This window comes from Venturia canescens, chromosome 4 (assembly GCF_019457755.1).
Source record: "Venturia canescens isolate UGA chromosome 4, ASM1945775v1, whole genome shotgun sequence".
Classification (NCBI taxonomy): domain Eukaryota; kingdom Metazoa; phylum Arthropoda; class Insecta; order Hymenoptera; family Ichneumonidae; genus Venturia; species Venturia canescens.
The window spans coordinates 8,502,042-8,522,091 of record NC_057424.1 but is presented as its reverse complement, the minus strand read 5'-3'; the positions used below and the strand labels follow the sequence as shown (position 1 = coordinate 8,522,091).

General features: G+C 36.8%; 4 protein-coding genes across 6 annotated transcripts in view; 2 read left to right on the top strand and 2 right to left on the bottom strand.

Annotated features, from left to right (window-relative positions):
* wdb (widerborst) overlaps nucleotides 1–7,221 on the top strand; it is a 29,575-nt gene extending 22,354 nt beyond the window's left edge. For 2 of the 3 annotated variants that reach the window (XM_043418198.1, XM_043418200.1), the window contains exons 3-10: nucleotides 1,309–1,505; nucleotides 2,052–2,246; nucleotides 2,332–2,462; nucleotides 2,800–2,917; nucleotides 3,151–3,426; nucleotides 3,632–3,861; nucleotides 4,184–4,329; nucleotides 6,980–7,221. In XM_043418198.1, the coding sequence (XP_043274133.1) occupies nucleotides 1,309–1,505; nucleotides 2,052–2,246; nucleotides 2,332–2,462; nucleotides 2,800–2,917; nucleotides 3,151–3,426; nucleotides 3,632–3,861; nucleotides 4,184–4,325 (1,289 nt within the window). In that variant the 3' untranslated portion in view covers nucleotides 4,326–4,329; nucleotides 6,980–7,221. Of the gene's footprint in view, nucleotides 1–1,308; nucleotides 1,506–2,051; nucleotides 2,247–2,331; nucleotides 2,463–2,799; nucleotides 2,918–3,150; nucleotides 3,427–3,631; nucleotides 3,862–4,183; nucleotides 4,330–4,607; nucleotides 6,747–6,979 lie in introns of those variants that run through there. The other variant, XM_043418199.1, reaches the window with a different exon arrangement.
* A 135-nt stretch (nucleotides 7,222–7,356) lies between these two features.
* Nucleotides 7,357–9,374, bottom strand: LOC122409075 (solute carrier family 25 member 45; the record flags this gene model as incomplete). The annotated part of the gene is made up of 3 exons (XM_043416315.1): nucleotides 7,357–7,967; nucleotides 8,059–8,182; nucleotides 8,922–9,374. Coding segments are annotated over 3 exons (831 nt in total), but the record flags the coding sequence as incomplete, so codon positions are not given.
* A 151-nt stretch (nucleotides 9,375–9,525) lies between these two features.
* On the bottom strand, nucleotides 9,526–17,001 carry mute (muscle wasted). Its single transcript, XM_043418195.1, has 13 exons — nucleotides 16,027–17,001; nucleotides 15,581–15,880; nucleotides 15,228–15,499; nucleotides 14,903–15,078; nucleotides 14,611–14,810; nucleotides 14,216–14,533; nucleotides 13,939–14,131; nucleotides 13,301–13,840; nucleotides 13,025–13,181; nucleotides 12,223–12,787; nucleotides 11,789–12,017; nucleotides 10,599–11,372; nucleotides 9,526–9,957 (listed from the first exon to the last, which is right to left on the bottom strand). Exons 1-13 carry the CDS (start codon nucleotides 16,452–16,454, stop codon nucleotides 9,907–9,909), a joined length of 4,203 nt encoding a protein of 1,400 aa, XP_043274130.1. The 5' UTR covers nucleotides 16,455–17,001; the 3' UTR covers nucleotides 9,526–9,906.
* An 846-nt stretch (nucleotides 17,002–17,847) lies between these two features.
* Nucleotides 17,848–19,835, top strand: LOC122410137 (ejaculatory bulb-specific protein 3-like). The gene is made up of 2 exons (XM_043418203.1): nucleotides 17,848–18,168; nucleotides 19,474–19,835. Exons 1-2 carry the CDS (start codon nucleotides 18,006–18,008, stop codon nucleotides 19,617–19,619), a joined length of 309 nt encoding a protein of 102 aa, XP_043274138.1. The 5' UTR covers nucleotides 17,848–18,005; the 3' UTR covers nucleotides 19,620–19,835.
* The last annotated feature ends 215 nt before the right edge of the window (nucleotides 19,836–20,050 follow it).

Genomic DNA, 20,050 nt, shown 5'->3' with positions numbered 1-20,050 from the left:
TTTTTTTTATATTTTTCATTTCATCGTGTATCATCCGTGTTACCGAACCTAACGGGTGTCGTGAAAATTTCTTTCTTCGTCACTCTCTTCGTCGTGCAGTCGCTTTCGTAGATCACTTTCGAAAAACGTTTTTTGTTTTTTCATTGTTCAGACGACGCTTATCTTCGCGTACAGCTTTTCAAATCTTCCTGATCAACCTTTTTTCATCTAATAATCCGCTCGGAAAAATGGCTCGTTAACTTGCTCTTCTTTGACATTCGTCTCCCCTCCCCCCTCCCCTCTCGACGTTGCTTTTATTCGATGCTGAATAGGTTTTTCAAATCCACGCATCCGTTTAAATTTACGTAAAACGTAGTAAATTCGTTTGTATGTTTAATTTGGAATAACCAGAGCGCAATAAGTATGGAAATGAATGCTGTGGAAACGTAACGGTGCCGTGACGCAACCTTCACGAACTTTGGTCAGAAAAAAACATTTGGAGATCGACGAAAAAAGTTACCCCTTCGGTCGACCACAAAATCTTACGTTCTTTTCGTTTTTTTTTTATCGAGAAACTCGAAAAATTTCTTCCAAAGAAAATTTTCATCTTCTTATGTCACTGTATTCGTCAATACTGTAGTCTACGTGTATCGATTCACGCCTCCCAAAAGAAAGATTTCCATGGATGCTATTTAAATTTGTTGATGACCACGAAATCAGGATCTATGGTAACATGAAAAATCTTCACGATCCCTGACGGCGCTTTAGAGTAAGATCGTCGACTCGGTGAGAACTGTAACTGTATCCATTGAACAGTGAAAATCTCCGTGCGACATCGGTGTACTTATTCATGGTCGATTCGTGTGGTTATCGATGATTAAGTATTCAGTTGAACGGAAGAGAAACTCTTGACTCCCTATCTTGATCCAATTGAGTCTGGGCTTGAGTTTGATTGATTCATTCGAGTAGATAATTTTATTAAACATGAGAGATTTCTGTATCTTTATTCGAATCTCTATGTTGTTTCCTTTATCTTCGCTCTTTTTTATCACACACATTTACTTTGTGGCAACAATTGCTCGTTCTGACATAACGATATTACCAAAATAGAGTTTCAATTTCAAATAAGTTTTTCGGTCAGAAATTCTACTATTAATTTTTTGATATTTTTTTTTAGTATTCAACCGTCGTAAATTAAGCAAACTCCAAAATCCCCAAATGTACATTTAATTATCTTTATTGACAGTATTTTGCTTACACACTTTATTCAGCGTTTATACCAATCTCACAATAGCTGTGTCATTAATTTGCAACTTTCTTACGCTACAGATGTTACACCGGCGGAACAAGAGGATCTATTCATCAGAAAGCTACAGCAATGCTGCGTAGCTTTCGATTTCATGGATGTCGTAGCCGATCTCAAGGGTAAAGAGATCAAGCGCAGCACTCTAAATGAACTGGTTGAATACATCACAGCGGGACGGGGTGTTCTTACCGAGCCTGTTTACCCTGAAATCATTAAGATGGTACGCTTGTTAATCAGCTCGTACTAATTGTCGTTAGGACGAAAATTTTCCATTCATTTTGACAAGGTTAACTTGAATTTTTCTCAAATTTACGAGTCAGATGAATTATGGTTTCTTTGGTCGCTGAATTTTCATGCACACATGCCTAATAATGAATCAAACGAAAATGCGTACCTTTTGTTAATATTCAAGACAGAACGTAATAAAATAAAAATAAACTTTAATTTATAAAATTGACATACGAGTATGCTCGGAAATGGGTCGAACAAATCAATTTCGAATTAATCAATTTTTCATTCGTTACCGACAAAGAATTTGTGTCATACGAAAACGATAAATGTCAGCTTCTTCATTTTTAATGACACAGACTTTATTCGCTTCCAACCTTTTTGCGTTGATTTGCGTTGAACTTTCAGTAATATTATAAAAAGGGAAAAATCCCAAACAATTGCGACTCAATCGATGTAGATAAACCAATGTTTTCCATCTGAAAGCTGAAAGTGAGTGTAACCGTTTGATTTTGTTTTGCCGATGTTCATCGAACAGATCTCAGCAAATTTATTTCGAACGTTGCCGCCTAGTGAAAATCCGGACTTCGACCCGGAAGAAGATGACCCGACCCTCGAGGCTAGCTGGCCCCACTTACAGTTGGTCTACGAGTTTTTTTTACGCTTTCTCGAGTCGTCAGATTTTCAGCCCACGATCGGCAAGCGAGTAATCGACCAAAAATTCGTTTTACAGGTATGATATCGATTTCAAAATGATTTTCGAGGAAATTCTAATCTCTCAGTAAAATAACACTGTTAATACGACCTTTTTTTTCCAGTTGTTGGATTTGTTTGACTCGGAAGACCCGAGGGAAAGGGACTTTTTAAAAACAGTCTTACATCGTATTTATGGGAAGTTCCTCGGCCTTCGAGCCTTCATACGCAAACAAATAAACAACATCTTTCTCAGGTATATTATATTGTATGTACACATAAGCAAATTAAAGAGAAAAGTCTTAATGATGGACTGCAATGTGTAAAAGATTATGAGATACACATTGCAATTTATTTACATTCGGTGTATACACGTGAATGATTTATGGAACGAAAGTTGTGGCCCTCAATCTTTACGCGTTTTCTCTCGTAAAAGATAAATTCGCCAGACATAGAAGTTGTAGATCGATTTGACTATTTATCAAAAATTGAGTTTTTAAGAAGATCTTTGAAGTGATGAGCGTGCCAATTGATAGGCTATCCAATCTTCAATCATTCTTGTTCATAAATGGAACGTATTTTGCAATAATTAGGTTCGTGTACGAGACGGAACATTTTAATGGTGTCGGTGAATTGCTAGAAATTCTGGGCAGCATCATCAACGGTTTCGCTCTTCCGCTGAAGGTCGAGCACAAGCAGTTTTTGGTGAAGGTGAGCATTGAAATAAAGCAATCGATAATCGATGAAAAATGATTTTCTATGCACAATAAGCAAGATACAAAAATGAAATTTGTTACAAATAATCTTTCCCAATGTCGGAGAGCTAGGTGAGACAAAGCTATCGAAATAGTATTTCTAGTTACGAAATAACACTTAAAAAAAAGTATGGACATTGAAGAGAAATGTGAGTATGTGCTGTTACTTCCTTCATTTTTTTTTTGCAGGTCCTTCTGCCACTTCACAAGGTCAAATGTCTATCGCTCTATCATGCACAGCTGGCTTACTGCGTTGTGCAGTTTTTGGAGAAAGACGCGACTTTAACGGAGCCGGTTGTACGAGGGCTCCTCAAATTCTGGCCTAAGACATGTAGCCAGAAAGAAGTCATGTTCCTGGGCGAAATCGAAGAGATATTGGACGTCATAGAACCTAGCCAATTTGTTAAAATACAGGAACCTTTGTTCAGGCAAATTGCGCGTTGTGTATCGTCACCGCACTTTCAGGTATAAAATATTTTTTGTCCCAAAATGTAGGAATTTTATCATAATGTCTCAACAGTTAATGTACGTAGAATCTGCGAATGAAATTCCTTGAAAATTATGCAATCGATGAATATAATCGTATTGAAAAACTTTCAACGACGAGTTGAGGCGAATGCACGTTCGAGTGTTAAGTGCGAATGATAAAAGTTTCTTCATTTGCTTCTAGGTTGCAGAGAGAGCGTTGTTCTTCTGGAACAATGAATATATTATGTCGCTGATTGAAGAAAACAATCATGTGATAATGGGAATAATGTTCCCGGCATTGTACAGGATTAGCAAAGAACACTGGAATCAGACGATCGTAGCATTGGTATATAACGTTCTAAAAACTTTTATGGAGATGAACAGCAAGCTCTTTGACGAACTTACTGCCAGCTATAAGTCTGAAAGGCAAAAGTGAGTTCTTACAGTTCTTACCGAAATAATGAAAAAGAAATAATCCAGAGCGAAATGTTGCGATTCGGACTGAAATACTTATAGACTCTGATAATATTGGTCTATTATTATAACTTTTATTGTCCAACCGTGTTTACGCAGTCGTTTTATGTATGAACATACCGGCTTCACTGTAATAAACTGTAGAAATGATAGCGAATATGGTCCACGATTAATTTACTTTTTTCACATCACTGAAATCCGATTCGTAATTGAGACTGTATGCGATATCAAGTATAATCCACTGTATGCCTAATGCTGCCGATTGGATGATGATTCGCAGAGAGAAGAAGCGTGAGAAGGAAAGAGACGAATTGTGGAAAAAGTTGAACGAGTTGGAGATAGAGCGACGTGGTGCTTTAACGGCAACAAGTAACACTCCAGTTCCTGCCACAACTGCACCTGTGACGCGTCCCCACCCTTGAGCTGGTGAGAATAATTGGTCTAAAATCTTTGACGACACAAGAAGGGAACGATATAAAAAAATAGCGAGAGAGAGAGAGAGAGAGAGCGCGCGTTCGGTGCGTGTGTCGGTATCACGTGAAAACCGTGAATTTAACTAGCCAAAGCGAGCTCAATTAAAAACAATGTGCGCGCGCGCCTCTCTGACACGAGAAGACGACAGAGCAAAAAATATAACAAAAAAAAAAGAAATGCAAAAAAGAAAAAATATAAGAAAAACAAAAAACATTTCATTTCCTTTACAGGTGGAAACACCACACTACCACGCTGCCCAATCGTTAGTCCTTAGTTAACATCTGAACTGTGTCCGTACAGTGTAAAAAAAAATACAATGCTGATTGAGAAACAAACAAAAAAAAAAAAGAAATGACACGAATCACCGTCGATGGCGAAAAAAGTTACAAACACGCAAACCGATCTCTAATTTAATGGTGATTTTGACAAATGAAGAATTTATCATTGTAGTTGGGGCCTCCAAGGCGAATTTTTTCTATATTCTTTTTCATCTTTGTTTTTTTTTTTTTCAAACGAGTAAAAAAGCGGACGAAGGATATTGACAGCAGCAAAGAGAGAGAATAATTGACATTTGTGCGGAGATTTTCATAACGCGCGGAATGAGACTGATCTGAAGCGAGGAAGAAGAAAGAAATGAATTTAAAGAAAATTGGCGCAAAGCGAAAGGGATGGCAGGGATCGCACACTCACATGCATAAAAACGCAGACACACACACACACACACACACACACACACACACACACACACACACACACACACACACACACACACACACACACACACACACACACACACACACACAAAGAATTTTTGTTTTTGTTTATTTTTTTTCACGCCGTGCATATTTGACCGACGAGAATTTTTTGTATGATTTTATTGTGAATATTTATCATTTTAATTCGTTCGTAGCGACAATCGTTGATTTCTTATTAATGAAAGATTTTGTCATGCTTCATTGGTGAGATTGGGAATAGGATGTATGATGATGAGGGAAGGGGAACTTGATGGAAAGATGAGAAAAAAAAATACAACTGTGCACCTTTACGCTCGCTTCGAAGATACAGCAGTCACCATAGTTATTTGTCATTTTTGTTCATCGTCTTTTGTCCCTGCGATACACCTTATTCCTCTATTTTAAATGCGACAGACTAATTACATGGATTCTTTAATTTTAAAAACAACCGCAACAACAAAAGTTGATGAAGCATCATCGTTTTTTAATGATTTTTTCTCTCACGCGGATTTTGGAAGCCACGTCTCTTTCTGATCGTCACGTTTTGGTGCGCCAGTAAAATGGGAGTTGTTTAAAATGTATCATATATGCGCATTAATGATAAAGATGACGTTAACTATGACAAAGAAAACCCAACATAGTAAAATGGGTGTACGTGGGTGCGTCTGTGTGAATGCGTACGTTGCGTGTGTGCACGAATATGTATATACATATATGTGTACGAGCGCACGTGTGTGCGTGTTTGTGCTTGTGTGTACGGATATGAAATACCTTATAAAAATGTAAGAATATTGATGATGTGAGCGAAAAGTGCTGCAAAATGACAAATTCAGTCATTCCACACTGTACACGTTACAAATTGAACAGACAGAGACAGACAGACACACGCACACACACCCACGGACACGGAAACGCAAACACATCTATCACACACTCACATTCAAACGAAAAATAAATAAATTTACATACGCAAAGAAGAATATAGAAGGAAGAAAAAAACGTTCACTGGATCATTACAACGGAGACGGACTAGCCAGAGACTTGGGCTAGACAAACTCTAGCAATGAGAAAGCCGACAGCGCCCCGGCAGCTCAATCGTCGAAGATATATCTTTCTGTTACTTTTAATTTTCTTTTAAGAATAGAAAAAGAAGAGAAATTTAAGAGTAATAAATAAAAAAGAAGGATAAGAAGACGACGCGACAAACTTAGATACGTGCGAGTGGCATAGCAACAGAAATACCATTAACTGAATTAATTAAAATCGACAACCCATTGAGAGCGGAAAAAAACGTAAACAAAGAAAAACGAGAAATATTATATGTTGTTTTTTAAGCGAATGAAAAACAAAAAATGAATAAATGAAATAAAAGATGAAGTACGAAAGCGAGAGGAAGAACGAACATACAATAAATAAATAAAATTAATTGTACCAAAATATTCATGGTTGCTTATAAATATAATAAATCATAGAGATACAACGCATAAGATTTATTCGGAGCTGTGCTGCTCCCACCGGCTACCGTGAAAGTGTATAACGTGGGAAAGTTTTTAAAAATTTCTTACAAATTGCATATTAACCACTGGATAAATAAAAAATAGTTATATCAATAAATGGATGGAAGTAAGGATCGAGTGTGTGAATTTTGCTTGTGAGAGTTTTTTTTCAATTTTAATATCACGCAATAAGAGACCCTCTTTCGAATTAGTCGCAGAGTAATTATATTGTCCTAATACTTGAAAATAATAACACTGCTCCCTTTCTCTTTCTCGCTCTCTCTCTGTTGTCGACTGGCGCAGATTCAAATCGTCCTCATATTTATTAAACATAAATAATCATTTGTTTTTTTTTCTCTCTTTATTCTTCAGACGTAAATCTCGGCTTTCACCGACCTCACGAATAGAGAAAGAAAACGAAACGAGATTGACAAGGACCAGAAAAAATACTTGAAAAGAGAACATAACAGATAACAGAAAAAAAGGCAAAATTAGCTGAACAAGTGCAGTCACTTACGAGCTAACGTACTCTACGAGGGGAAACACGGCCGTTTATAATTTGTAAATGTTGTAACTGACCTCAAAGAATTCAGATGTTTAGTAACAGCAGGAAAGATTTTCGTTTTTTTTTCTTCGTTTATTTTTCTATTGCCTTTTTATTTCATTTCTTCCGACGCGTATAAATAGATATTTGGAAAAAAAGAATGTGCCATTTGTCTTCCTTGTTGTTATGTTTTTTCTTTACTGCATCACACCGTGTGTGTGTGTGTGTGTGTGCGTGCGTGCGTGTGTGTGTCTGTGTGTGTGTGTGTGTGTGCGTGCATATACAGATTCAAATGAAAAAAACGTCCAGGGATGGTACATTTTAGAAGCGGCAACGTTGTTAACATTGTTGGAGCATATTTTTACTATTTTAGCATTCAATTGTATGGATCGTAACAAATTATTCATATATTTTTCATTCGCAAACGTTGGCTATACAGAAAATAAATTAACGTAGTTGATGGAGACGTTAAGAATTATAGGGATACAGTTTAGATTTCGGAAAAAATCTGTAATACAATCATGTCGGATGCGAGTTTGCGAAAAAATGATGCTCTTTTTGTTCAATTTGCAAAAAAGTATTTAAAACACTTCATTGTCATATCGTATGCCAAAAATGCCGATGCATTGACGGGGAACGATCGGATAGCTATCATAACGAATCCTTTGAAAAATATTCGAGTACCTCCGAGTTTATATAGCTTGATGGTACAGTCCACCATTCCCTTGTACAAAGGATTTCTCAAATCGTCTGCTTGCATCCGCGATTTTATCGTATCGAATGGCACCACTGGCATCCAGGATATCGTTCCTGATTTGATCATTTATAATATTATTGAAAATTTTATCGGCTCAAATAGTAACACACCGCGTACATTCGAGTCACTCGTTTGATCATGTATACTCACCAGCTAATCCCCCAGCAATGAGTGTCTCAAAAGTGCCCGGATTAAGCTCCAAATGACCGTGCATATGATGACGGGCGTAGAGATAAACCAATACGTATAATCCGCTCGCAGTAGCATCTCTGTCCTCGTAGACAAAGCAAGTTTTAAGTTTTTACGACGCGAACTCATAAAACTAGTAATCATTTATTCCATTGTTGAGCTGACTCCTTGAATTTCTTATTTTCCTTAATTGAAAGCCCGTAAAAAAAGAGACTTGGTCGGATTACTTCTCAAATGAGAGTACGTCTCCGGAAACAACTTTGATATGAGAGAGAAAAAGATTCGACCCTTTAAAAATTTTTACACACATTCAATTTTTTGCCCCCCCCCCCCCCTCCCCGAGTTAAAATGATAAGTTTTGTAAGCCATTGTAATATTTTTTATTCTCGTTAACATGTTTTTTCTGGCTATTTGAAAGGAAAAAATGAAGAGATTGCGCCATCTTGCTGAGATGTGCTGAAGGTTGAAGATGTTGGACACAAATTATTTATAAAATTTGTGTTTATTTGTGAAAGTTTGTATGGAAAAGTTCCAAAAGTTGATATAATTACTTGGAACAAAATCCATTTATATGCCATTAAATATGCTAGAGTCGTGCTCAGAACAGAAGTTTAAAAATTCGTTAGTTACCACCACAGGTAAGCACCAATTCTTTATGTACCTAAATAACATTGGAACAAAACCGGTATAGAGGCCTCTCACGCCCATAGTCCTATAAACATCCAGGATTATTTTGGAAGAACCCCGATTTTCTGGTTTTCTACTCTTCGCGAACGTCTGTTCCTCCACACCGAAAAATTCTTTTTACCAAATTTTCATAGTATGCAAAAAGAGCTCGTTTGATCATATATTTCCAAGTAACTTTTTTCACCTTGACCAGTTTGCATACGGACTTTGATGAATTCGCTTGGACAAGCCATTACAGCCTGAACGACGCCAGCGATGCAGCCAGCAATGAAAGTGTCTTTGTATACCGTAACATCTTGAGGAACAATTTTTCCAGGATCGTTGCCTCTCGACAATTGTAACACGCGTAAACTGTTGCCATACACTCCGAAAAAAACTGAATTCAAACATCCGGCGCTTACAAGAGGAAACATCATGCCTTTGTAAAATCCTCTTATTCCTTGACTCTTCATAATGCGAGCGACGATTTTGACGCTCGAAAGACTTTGGTTGTTCATCTGTTGTATCGTTTTAACAGTATCCATCGGATGCCCGACTGCCAGACCGAGGGCTCCTAAGCCGTTAATGCTAATATATTTATATTTATATACGTATCACAATTGTGTATCAACAAATGAGTACTTGACCTGAACCTACGTAAAAAAATATGTCGATCGTAGGAGAAATTGAAATTGGTAGTCACTAAATGAATATAAATAACGAAACTATTAAAAAAATATTTAAAAGTAGTTGAAAGTCAAATAACCTTTAAATAAAATTTATTGAGCAACTCACCGGCTCCCCAGCCAGCTATAAAATCACAAAGCTCTTCCATTCAAAATTCATGATAATATATCATCTTAACATGTTTTCATTCACTGAAATATTCAGTGAAAATATTCAGTCTGTCAAAATGCACTGGCAGAAACGAACGCATCGATGTTTTGCAATGAAACAATTGAACATACTCTCTTGAACTTGTTTACGAACATCACGGTAGTTGACTGACGCTGTTTCTCAATGAGCGCACTTGATTTTGTGCAATTTCAGCGGAGAGTGAAATATTGACATAGTACTAGTGGTGAAATAAATGAAAGTTAATTAAACGTTATACATCTATAAAATCAATTTACAAATATACAGTTAAACCATTTTCTCCAGCAAGGATAATAACGTTTGGCATCGTTCCTCAACCTGAAAAAAAAAAATTCCTTATAATGTGAAACGGTAGGTAATTTATTCAGTATTGAAGCGGAATTCTCATCGCAATTATTAAATAATCATTATTTGGTTAATATGTTTTGATCTTATCGGATGCAGCTTTCTACGAAATGAGATCACAAGATTTATGTCAGCAGCACGTTTTTTTTAACTTTATTGCTCTGTTATCGTGTTTATAGGTCACTAACAATAAGATGCAAAAAGGTTTCATGATTTCGATTCTAGAGATGACTTCACTTTGTTGTTTTGAGAAAAACTGGATGAATTTTTATTTTCAATTGAATTAAACCAGCTCGTCAAGTACTCAGTTTTTTTTAAAACTAGATGTAAAAACAAGCAAGATTTGCAGTGGAATGTTTAATACAAAAAACTTATTCGGATGGGAAGTTTTTTTTTAACGCTAAAATCGATTTATAGTTTTCCTAATTTGACTATTAAATAACCAGAAAAGGAGTTGAATCTTAGTTAAATATTTCAGGGTCATAACTCAACTTTATGTAAGAAAAAAATCGATTGTTTTTTCGTAATCTGTTATCCGAATTTCCGTTTCATTTAATATAAGACGGCATAGCAGCGAAATTACTCATATCTGTTGAATAAATAAATTTATTTACCTGCTCGACCGTTCGGTCGCCGAGCATTTCGCTAACAGCAACAAATGTTGACTCCGAATAGTCCTTCTTGATATTTTGTAGCAATATCATATCCTCGTGTCTCGTCCAAGGCTTCAAATTGACTGGTTCCTCCGACTCCATAGAAACACTACTGTCTGATTTGTTTATTAAGACGTCCATACTTTCACAAGTAATATTCATGTCGGAATCGCTATTACAGGTGTTGTTCGATCGGACTGAACGTCCACCCGAATCATTCCACTGTTCACTTTTGTTTGAACTACTTTCTTCGTTGGTCTGGCTGTTTTCCACCGTTCCCGTATTCCTCAACTCTAATTTTGCTTCCCTTCTTTCTGCGCGTGTTTCGCGTTTGCTTTTCAGAGGCGACGTCGGCTCTACGCTTCCAGTGACAGAGCTCGGCCCTGCATTGTTGGACGTGATTTCGTTGGGTTTTGAGGATTTTCGTTGGTCCGCAGTTTTCGGTGGCGATTTTCCTCCTCTTTTCGACTTCAACGTCGATCTGTCACCATCATCATTATCTTTAATCGGCGATGTTTTCGCTGTGCACTGTTTTTGATTGGATTCTTCGGAACCAGGCTCGTTTTTCGACGACTTGCGACGCCGCGTTGCGGGCAAACCAGGTACAAATCGCTCTGTCGTTTTGAGCGAAATACGAGCAATATTTTCCAGTTGTTCTTCATCGTCACCGGGGAATGTGATTTTCGCTGGCCTCAAACCCTCCGAGGTTTGCAGATATATTTTTCCATTCAGAAACTAAATAAAAACCCATCAGATATAAACCAAATTTTAAAAGAAAAAAGATTTGCTGTGCAGCTTAGTACATTGCTAATTAACAGCAGCGCATTATTCTTAAGATGATGGATCAGTCGGTAATCACACCTCGAATTTTTGAAATTGAAACTGACGACATCGTTCGTCCGATTAAAATAATAAAAATGTCATCGTACGCTGCACGATCGCAAAAATCCGATGACATTTTTATTTTTTCGATCAGACGAACGATGTGGAGAAATTTCCTTTTCAAAATTTGCAGCTATCTCTCTCGCACTCACGGTTGTGATTACCGACTGATCCATCATCTTAAGCTCTCTCAATTTCAGGAACCAGAAAAACCGATTGAGAAGGGAACGATAGTTGTACTGCCCGTCGTTGACGATCAATATGCTTACCCGTGTTCCACACGAGACGCAATGCGCCGCTGTGATACTTTTCAAACCGTTGTCTGATGAATCGTGACAATCACATTTGCAATTATCTCCACCGTATGGATCCTCTTGTGATGGTGGTGGTATTTCTATGTTTTCGTATAGTTCCGGAGAGTCTTCCGTATAAATTTTGTGTTTGTCGTAAGGGCCCATGGGACACATTAAATTTTCGAACAAATTCATGGCGAACAAGCTGTAAAGTTTAGGGAACATAGTTGAAAACATTTTTTCATTGGGATCGAATGATTTTTTACAATGAATCTGAATTACATTAGATTTGTCGAAAGTATTATTTTGGAGTTGCTGATATTTTGTTTCCTAATCACAACACTGACGAAAAATTCAAAACCAATAAGAATATAAAAAAAACTCATTGAGTAACAAACATCAAGTCTCACCTATCAGGCGGCTTTCCCATGGGCAATACTTGAAGGAACATGTCCATGACCACTTGATGACCTCGTAATATTGGATCCATCGCAGCGTGAACATCGGCCATTGTAACGTAACGATTGGACGTCAACTGAGTAATGGCTTTCATTATCCTTGTTAAACGGGACGGTTGTTTGGCAAAATATATTTGCACGACATTCATGAATTCACTCATTTTTTGTAACATCGTATGTTGAGTTGACTCGTCGATCATTGCAGCTTGATGAGGATTTAAAAACAGTAAAAAATCCGTTCGCAATTCCGGGTAGTCGTGCAATACGTTGCAAACGTCTTTGTAGAGATTTATTACAAGAAAATCTTTTGCTGTTCTCATTTTTTCTCTTCCTTCTTTGGTATGGACTGCTAACTCGTGGCTTCCGGCTGAACGACCAGCGTCGCTGTATCTCATTTTATTAATATCTTCAAGTTTTTCGTTGTATTCCGTGAATACTTTAAAAATAGTTTTCACTGTTTCTGGATTGCTGGATTCCAAAGTAACGTGTAATTTTTGAAGAAACGATTCCGCAAATTCTGGATAATGAGAGAGAGAGACACACACCAGATATGATAAATCAAAGTTGAAAGAGCCGAAAAACCGACTTGAAAGTTCCATAAAAATTGGTTCAATTAGAAAACATTGAAAAGATCGCGACAGCATGATCAATCGATTTTCACGCGAAATAAACATTTTTCAAATGAATACCACTGTCTCGTTCTTTTTACATAGCGAATATGCAATATTGTGTTAATATAATCATTGAAACTCACTCGCAGCTCTTTCTTCTTGAGCAGATTCACTTTCTGCATTCAATAAGCGTTTTATATTTTCCAACTCTCTGGCTTGTTTAGCTTTTTTTCTAGTTGCCGAATCCTTTTTAATAGTTGTGCTTGCGAGCATCAATTCTGCTATTTCATCCTCGTTATCCTGAATCAATAAAAAAAAAAAAAAATAGAATATTTTACAACTTACGAATTTACAAATCCATTCGACAGATTTTCGATATGAAATCGTGCGAAAACTCATAAAAAATTTTTGAGGCTCACCCCTTTGGATGAACCACAAGATTCTTCGGAATCTTTGGAAGATTCGCTCTTTCCTCTGGATTTCAACTTAGCACAGTTAGATAATCCTTTGGAACCGGCAACTTGAGTCATCAATTTCATGTTTTGAGCACTTCGAATTTTCGCCAAACGAGGAGTTGTTTTTCTTAGCTGAGGTGACTTGGTCGTTTCCGTAGTACTTTCGCTACCCACTTCTGCTACGTTCTCTTCATTCGATTCTACGATTCTATCGTTGTTCATTTTAGGAGGTGAATTATCGTGCTTCACGCTTGGTAACATATTAACGATCGGATTTCGATACGATTCGTCAACAATTACGTTGGCCATCGGTGAATTGAAGCCCTTTGTTTTTTTAGCAAAATTCGCCTTTTTTTTACGAGATTTAGTCAAACATCCGCGTTCGATGAATCGCTGCCACATCGGCGGCAGCAGGTGACGGGGTTGATCCTTCGGTGCTACAAGCTCAGTATCTAGCGTTATACAATGTATAGTTCGCGGTGCACTTCCGGTTTTGAAATAATGCTGGAAATGACAAACATAGTTTTATTAAAATACGTCTTACCCATAGTTCGTGGAAACTCTCTCAATTATTGGCATTTCATCGAAATAACAGTTCATACATTTATAGGATTGGGCTTTTTACTCGCTCTGACGCAAGCAATATGATTGAATATGGCTGTAAGTGTTCTGCATGGCATGATGTATTTGACAATCAATTGCGCAACGTCCATAAGCAACATCGTTTTGTTTTTAAATTTTGATTCTTTCTCCTTGACAAACGGAGTAAATTGTTCGAGCCCCAATGCGATGAGACTAAAAAAAGAAGACAAAGTGATGAAACTAAATTTGAAAAGTTTCATGCCATTCATAGTGGTGAATGAAAGTAAAAATTCTCACAAATCTTCGGACGTTAAATAAGCCGCTCGGCTTGTCTTCAGAAGATATGACCGAAACGGCATTATTGGTAAAAGATGAGGGTACATGAAAGCCTTGCTCTCGACGAACGAATTCAAGAGCTCAGGATGAAACTTGGGAATATATTTGTGACCCCAATTGCCGTGGAAAATATCTTTCTGATTTTCCTCAGCCATGAATTTCGTGTATTCGAGGGTGAAGTTTTCATCTTCAAATTTTTGTTTCCAATTGCTGACGAAATTCAATGCATCGGGTAAATTTTCCACATTGAAGATAGAACTTGAGCCATCCGTGAGGTAACTGTTGCATTTTAATTATATTAGAGGATAATAAAAAATGATAAGTTACAGAAGTGTAAATTTTGTAATCAAATATACCTTAAGCTATCGAGATTTTCTTTACACTGTTTAGCATAAGAATGCAATTCAGGATGCATGTACGACATTCCGAAGTGTTGAGCCATCAACTGCACATGTTGTCGTAATTGCGTTGTTAGAAGATTGATCTGTTCAGAACTTACTAATTTTGGGAGTTCAGGCTCTGCTAGAGCAGGAAGAAGATCAATCATACAGTTGTTCTGAAAAAAAAAATCACCATTTCAACTGCGTATCAATATATACGATGATAAAAACAGCATGCCAGAAAATTTTTTTTTCTGACTCAACGTACCGTAGACGTATTTTGTACAGTTGTCAACGAATTATCCGATGTATTTTTTTTCTTTGGTAATTCGACCTGATTTTTTGAAAACATATCTTCGAACTCAAAAAGTTCGGCAACCAAGTCGTTTAACTCCTTTTTCGTAACTTTCACAGCTTTATCCATACGCAATTCTTCTTTGTCGACTGAAAAATGATCGAAATTCAGTGAATGCTTTGAAATTATAAATACATATGTGAAAAATAGTAAATATATTTTTTTCAGGAAAAATCCTTAACTACGTGAATTCGAGTTGTTCTTAGAACATTAAATAAATGGGGCATGTGTTACTTACGCAAATCAGTCTCTTTGTCCTCCAATATATTGTACTCGGGGTCAGCTTCTGGATCATCCTCAATTGCTGCATCATGACCAAGAGGTTGTGTAAACTCTTTTAGGAAGTTATCCCAGTCAGGATCTTTGTCACAATCCCAATCGTACATATCGATGGTAATGTCAGGTGGAATGAAAGCTTGTTCTATTTGCTCAAGGGGCGTTTCGCTGAGGCTGAGCTTCGATCTTGTTCTCTGTCCAATACTTTCAATTTCTGTCGGTCCCTGTGGCACTCTGTTAGGAAAGAAGATTGAAAATAATCGGAATCATACAGAACGATAATAAATTGTTTGACAAAAGAACACCGTTTCATACTCTGGTATTTTGAATACTCCATCATTGTCATAATGAACCTCGGTAGGCGCCTGTTTCTCCAATAGCTGTGTAGCACCTTCAGAACTTGCAGGTGTTGCTGGTTGAGAATCAACATCGCTATTTGTTAGATTATCACCTTCTGCCTCATCGTCGCTCTGCTGATCTTGATCAGGGCTGTACTCTTCGTCCGATGAATCCTCTGACAAATCTTTCTCAATTAGTTCCTGAACTTCTGAGGATGACGTTTTCTTTACAGGCGTCATTGGCCAGCGCATATTTGGCTGCGTCATTGCTAGTTCCCTATATTCATAGAATAATATCTTTGATATTTCTGATCTCATAGCCAAGCTTTGGGTTTAGGCGCTGAATTTCTTTTCTTTTGATTTTCACTTTGATTTTATATTATTATTCTGAAAAATTAATTATGATTAAGCATAACAACTTACTTAGCTTTGGCTCTTGTGAGTTTGGGCTCAAAAATCACCTTGTCATCTGTATTCTGTAAGCGATTTTGTACCATTGCCATAACATGTTCGTTGGTGATAACGTGCCTGAGTATGTTTTTCACATTAGTCGCAGTTAAATTGGTTTTGGCAGCTTTTGCATCGAGTTGCCTTTCAATTTCCTCTTCCATTTCATTGAGAGCAGAAGTCTCATCCACCTCAATTCTCAAACGTTTCTGGGTTGGTTCATAGTTATCTATTTCGGCTATATCAATTTGTAAATCGGCGTTTTCTGAATCTGATGATTCATCACTCATCACATTTTTAATATCAATATTAAATTTGAATGACAAGTTTGATTTTTTCGGGGATTCTGCTTTGCCTACTACTACCGAGTTCCCACGGTTTGCCAATTTTTCTGAATCACTCATATTTACACAGAAATATCGGATACAACCTGACCTTTTCTCCGATCTTAAATTGACAAGCAGTGCTCAATAACTTTTCTTTTGTCACTTTTGTCAGATGAAACTAAGGTTAAGATTTAATGTTTTGAGTTGTTTACGGAGTTCTCACTGATTTTCCAAATTGGTTGTACTGAGTCTGATTTAAATAATTTTTAAAAGAAAGAAATGTAATGAAACAGTTAATATTTGTATCGAACTTCTCCACACTTCCCTATGACGACAAATGTTATTTTTTAATCTACATTTTATTGCTGTTGAAACGATTATACCGACCCGACACAGTTATAGCAAAGTACTGTTGTAAGAAACGTCCAGAAACACTCGCACTTGCATTTTTAACCAAAGAACAATGCAACAACAACAATGAATTTCAAAGAATAGTCAACGGTGTTAAATGAATGGTTACATCGAAGTCACGGGACATAAGTATATGACCAGCTGGTATGACATTTCGTTCCAAGGTACTTTAACCTCACATTTTTTCAGCGGGAAAAAATACTGCGCGTTTACGGTGCGTTTGCGTGCGCATCTCGCTGCATTCGGGCACCGAACCGAAGTTCTTCACAGTTTTATCAGGCGGTGAATCTCTGTATGCAGCGTTTTATCTCCATTCTCCATTGAATCATCGGATTCAATTTAAAAAAAATTTCCACAACTTTTGGGAACAAAAAGTTTGAGAAAAAAATCTTTTCGCCTCGGGCATCATGTTTCAATATTTTCCAGAGGAATAGTGCCTTGCACAAAGAATAAAATATATATATATAAACGTGATAGGTAATTAACACATACTTAAAAACAACGTTTTTCTTTACTGCAGTTGAAGCCCTTTTATTACACGTCTCTATCGATTGCTATGTACTAACGAATAAAAGCATTTGTGTTATGAAGCAATATGTTACGAACGATGTGTGAATATCTTGTTACAAAACTCATTTTTTTCCGATATGCACGACCAATATTTTGGATGTATTCGATTTTCCTAATAATTTTTCACGGCGTCCAATTTTGCGGTTCACCCGCCGATCATTTTGTCATCAATTTTCTTTTAAGACGAAATATTCGAACTTCTGCTTTAATAGGATAGTATATTGGCTTTTATTGGTTCATTGATTTTCGAGTATTCGAGTATTTATTGATGCGTACTTTCGACTTGAAAAATTGGTTCGAATAATTTTGAATTTCTATACTACAAACAATTAAAATTATTGACCCTTATTTTAGGAGTCATCCCAATTGAGAAATGATTTTTCGATTAATTAATTCGTTAGGGCAACTGAGGGTAGTTTCGTTCACAGATTCCACGGTCCCACGAACAGCGCCACTGTCGCTATAGGCCCGATCGTAAAAAATGTACATACCACACACGATAATCAGTCGCATTTCTACCCTCAGAGAAGTCCGGGCTGTTGAACTGAAAACATTATTTCCAACCAAACTCCGTTTAGTTGACGTTTTTCGCATATTTTCGTGATTCAAATTTTTCCGGAATTAATATCGTCGAGACAAACTTGAAAGATGAAGTCCCGATTAATTCTCGCTCTTAGTCTCATGACAATTTTAACTTTCGTACAAGCTCAAGACATCAGCGCTTTGCTAGCGGACCAACGTGTAGTTCATCGAGGAATCCTTTGCCTTCTGGATTCGGGACCCTGCGACGCTATTGGAAAACAAATCAAAGGTCATTAGCATTTTTTTTCGCTATCGGTGAATAACAATATCATTAATATGAATAATTCAATGCGGAAATTAACAGAATTTACTTCTTTCAAGTTTTCATTTTTTTTTATTAACTCCTTGACGAAAAGTGAAGAAAATTTATAGAGCAAAATTGCCATATACTCTGAAGTGTGGAATCACCAGACAAAAAATCAAGTCGTACTAAAAGTTTGATAGCATTTCGAAGAATCAAGATATTTGAATTTAGCAAACGGCGCTTTAAAGAGGCCAAATTTTCCTTCAAATCTTCCTTCGCAAATATTTATTATGATCTTTTTTGGATTGGGTACGCTGTCTTGAAAATGACTATTTTCCGGTGTTTCATTGTCTGTTTAAAACTGAGCGCATGGCTCGTGGCCATTTTTCCCGTGAATGTTTTTATGACAAGCTCAAAGGCAAGCTTTAATTTTTAGCTTTATTATTTTTGGAAAAATTTCTACAATTTTTTTTCCCAAAGTAATCGTGTTTTTTGCTTGAAAAATATCATTTTTTAGAAAATACGTCTAAACTCGAAAATTTCGGAACTAAAATAAAATTGCCCAAGGCAAAAAAAAGTTGCAGAGGTCGACTGGAATTTTATCTAAATTTTTGTCCGATATATTTTTTTTTAAACCATGAGGTTTGGGCAAAAATATTAAGAGACGACGAAATCCCCTTTTTCCGAGTTTTTTATCGACGAGCATTATCACAAAATTTTTTTTCGAAATGTTTAAAAATCGAACCTCGGAGAATCTCCGAAACAACAGGAAAAAAACTTGTATTCGACCTAAAATTATTTCCAATTCTATTTATCTTTCTCAACCATAGTTTTTTACCCTAAATTGATGTGGTAATGAGCACTGCGGTGCCAAACTTTCCCAGGCAAGGCGTTTCTCCTCACGAACACTTGTCGACGGCTTCTGAAAATTACGAACTCGGTCCACGAGGTCGCTCTGTATCTTTTTTGCAATTTTTGTGGTTCGAACGCGAATACGTGGTGAAATAGCTTTTAGAAAATTTTCCAAAAAACTTTCTTTCAAATTCGTTTAATACGACTTTTGCTCGGTAATGTATATATTTTTTCCTCATTGTAATGCGTTATTGTGATTGGTGGAATTTAGAAACTCGTAAATGCATTTTCCTCGCAATGATATTTTTAAAGCTGCTTCGAGTTTGAAAAAATTTCACATCCAATTTGGCAAATGTTCTTGCATACAGTTATCGAAACGTGCTAATTTTGAACAAGTCACTATTAAATTTTTGTATTGAATGACAATATAATTAACAGGTTTACTCCCGGAAGCTATCAACAATGACTGCCAACGCTGCAATCCCCGACAGAGAATGAACGCTCGGAAATTGACACAATTTATGCGCACCAATTATGCGAACGCATGGAACTCGATTGTTCAACGTTACTCTAAGAAAAATTAAGCTCCCTCGAGACTTTACAACGCAATGCCGGACATTTTTTCATCGTCCCAACAATATTAAATGGCGAATTTTTATCGCTTTCGTTTGACTAAATTTCGATGTGCTTGCACGTGATATTTAAGAAAAAAAACTCTTTCTATGTCGAGCGACTCCGACGAGAACAAGACTATTGACTGTTTCCAAAATATTTCTGCCATGAAATAAAACTTTATCATATTTCTCGTCTGTTTTTTCCCCTTTCTTTTTTTACTCTTAGAATTACAGACAAAAAAAAATTTGACAAAATAATGTTAAATGAAGGGAGAATCGATGCCATCGATCGCTCGATTTTTCGAGGGTTTTTTTTTTCTTTTCACAAAGCCTCTATATACATCCTGAAGAATGGAAAAATTCTTCGACTGTTTGGCCGAAAATCTTCGGCCGGAGAAAGC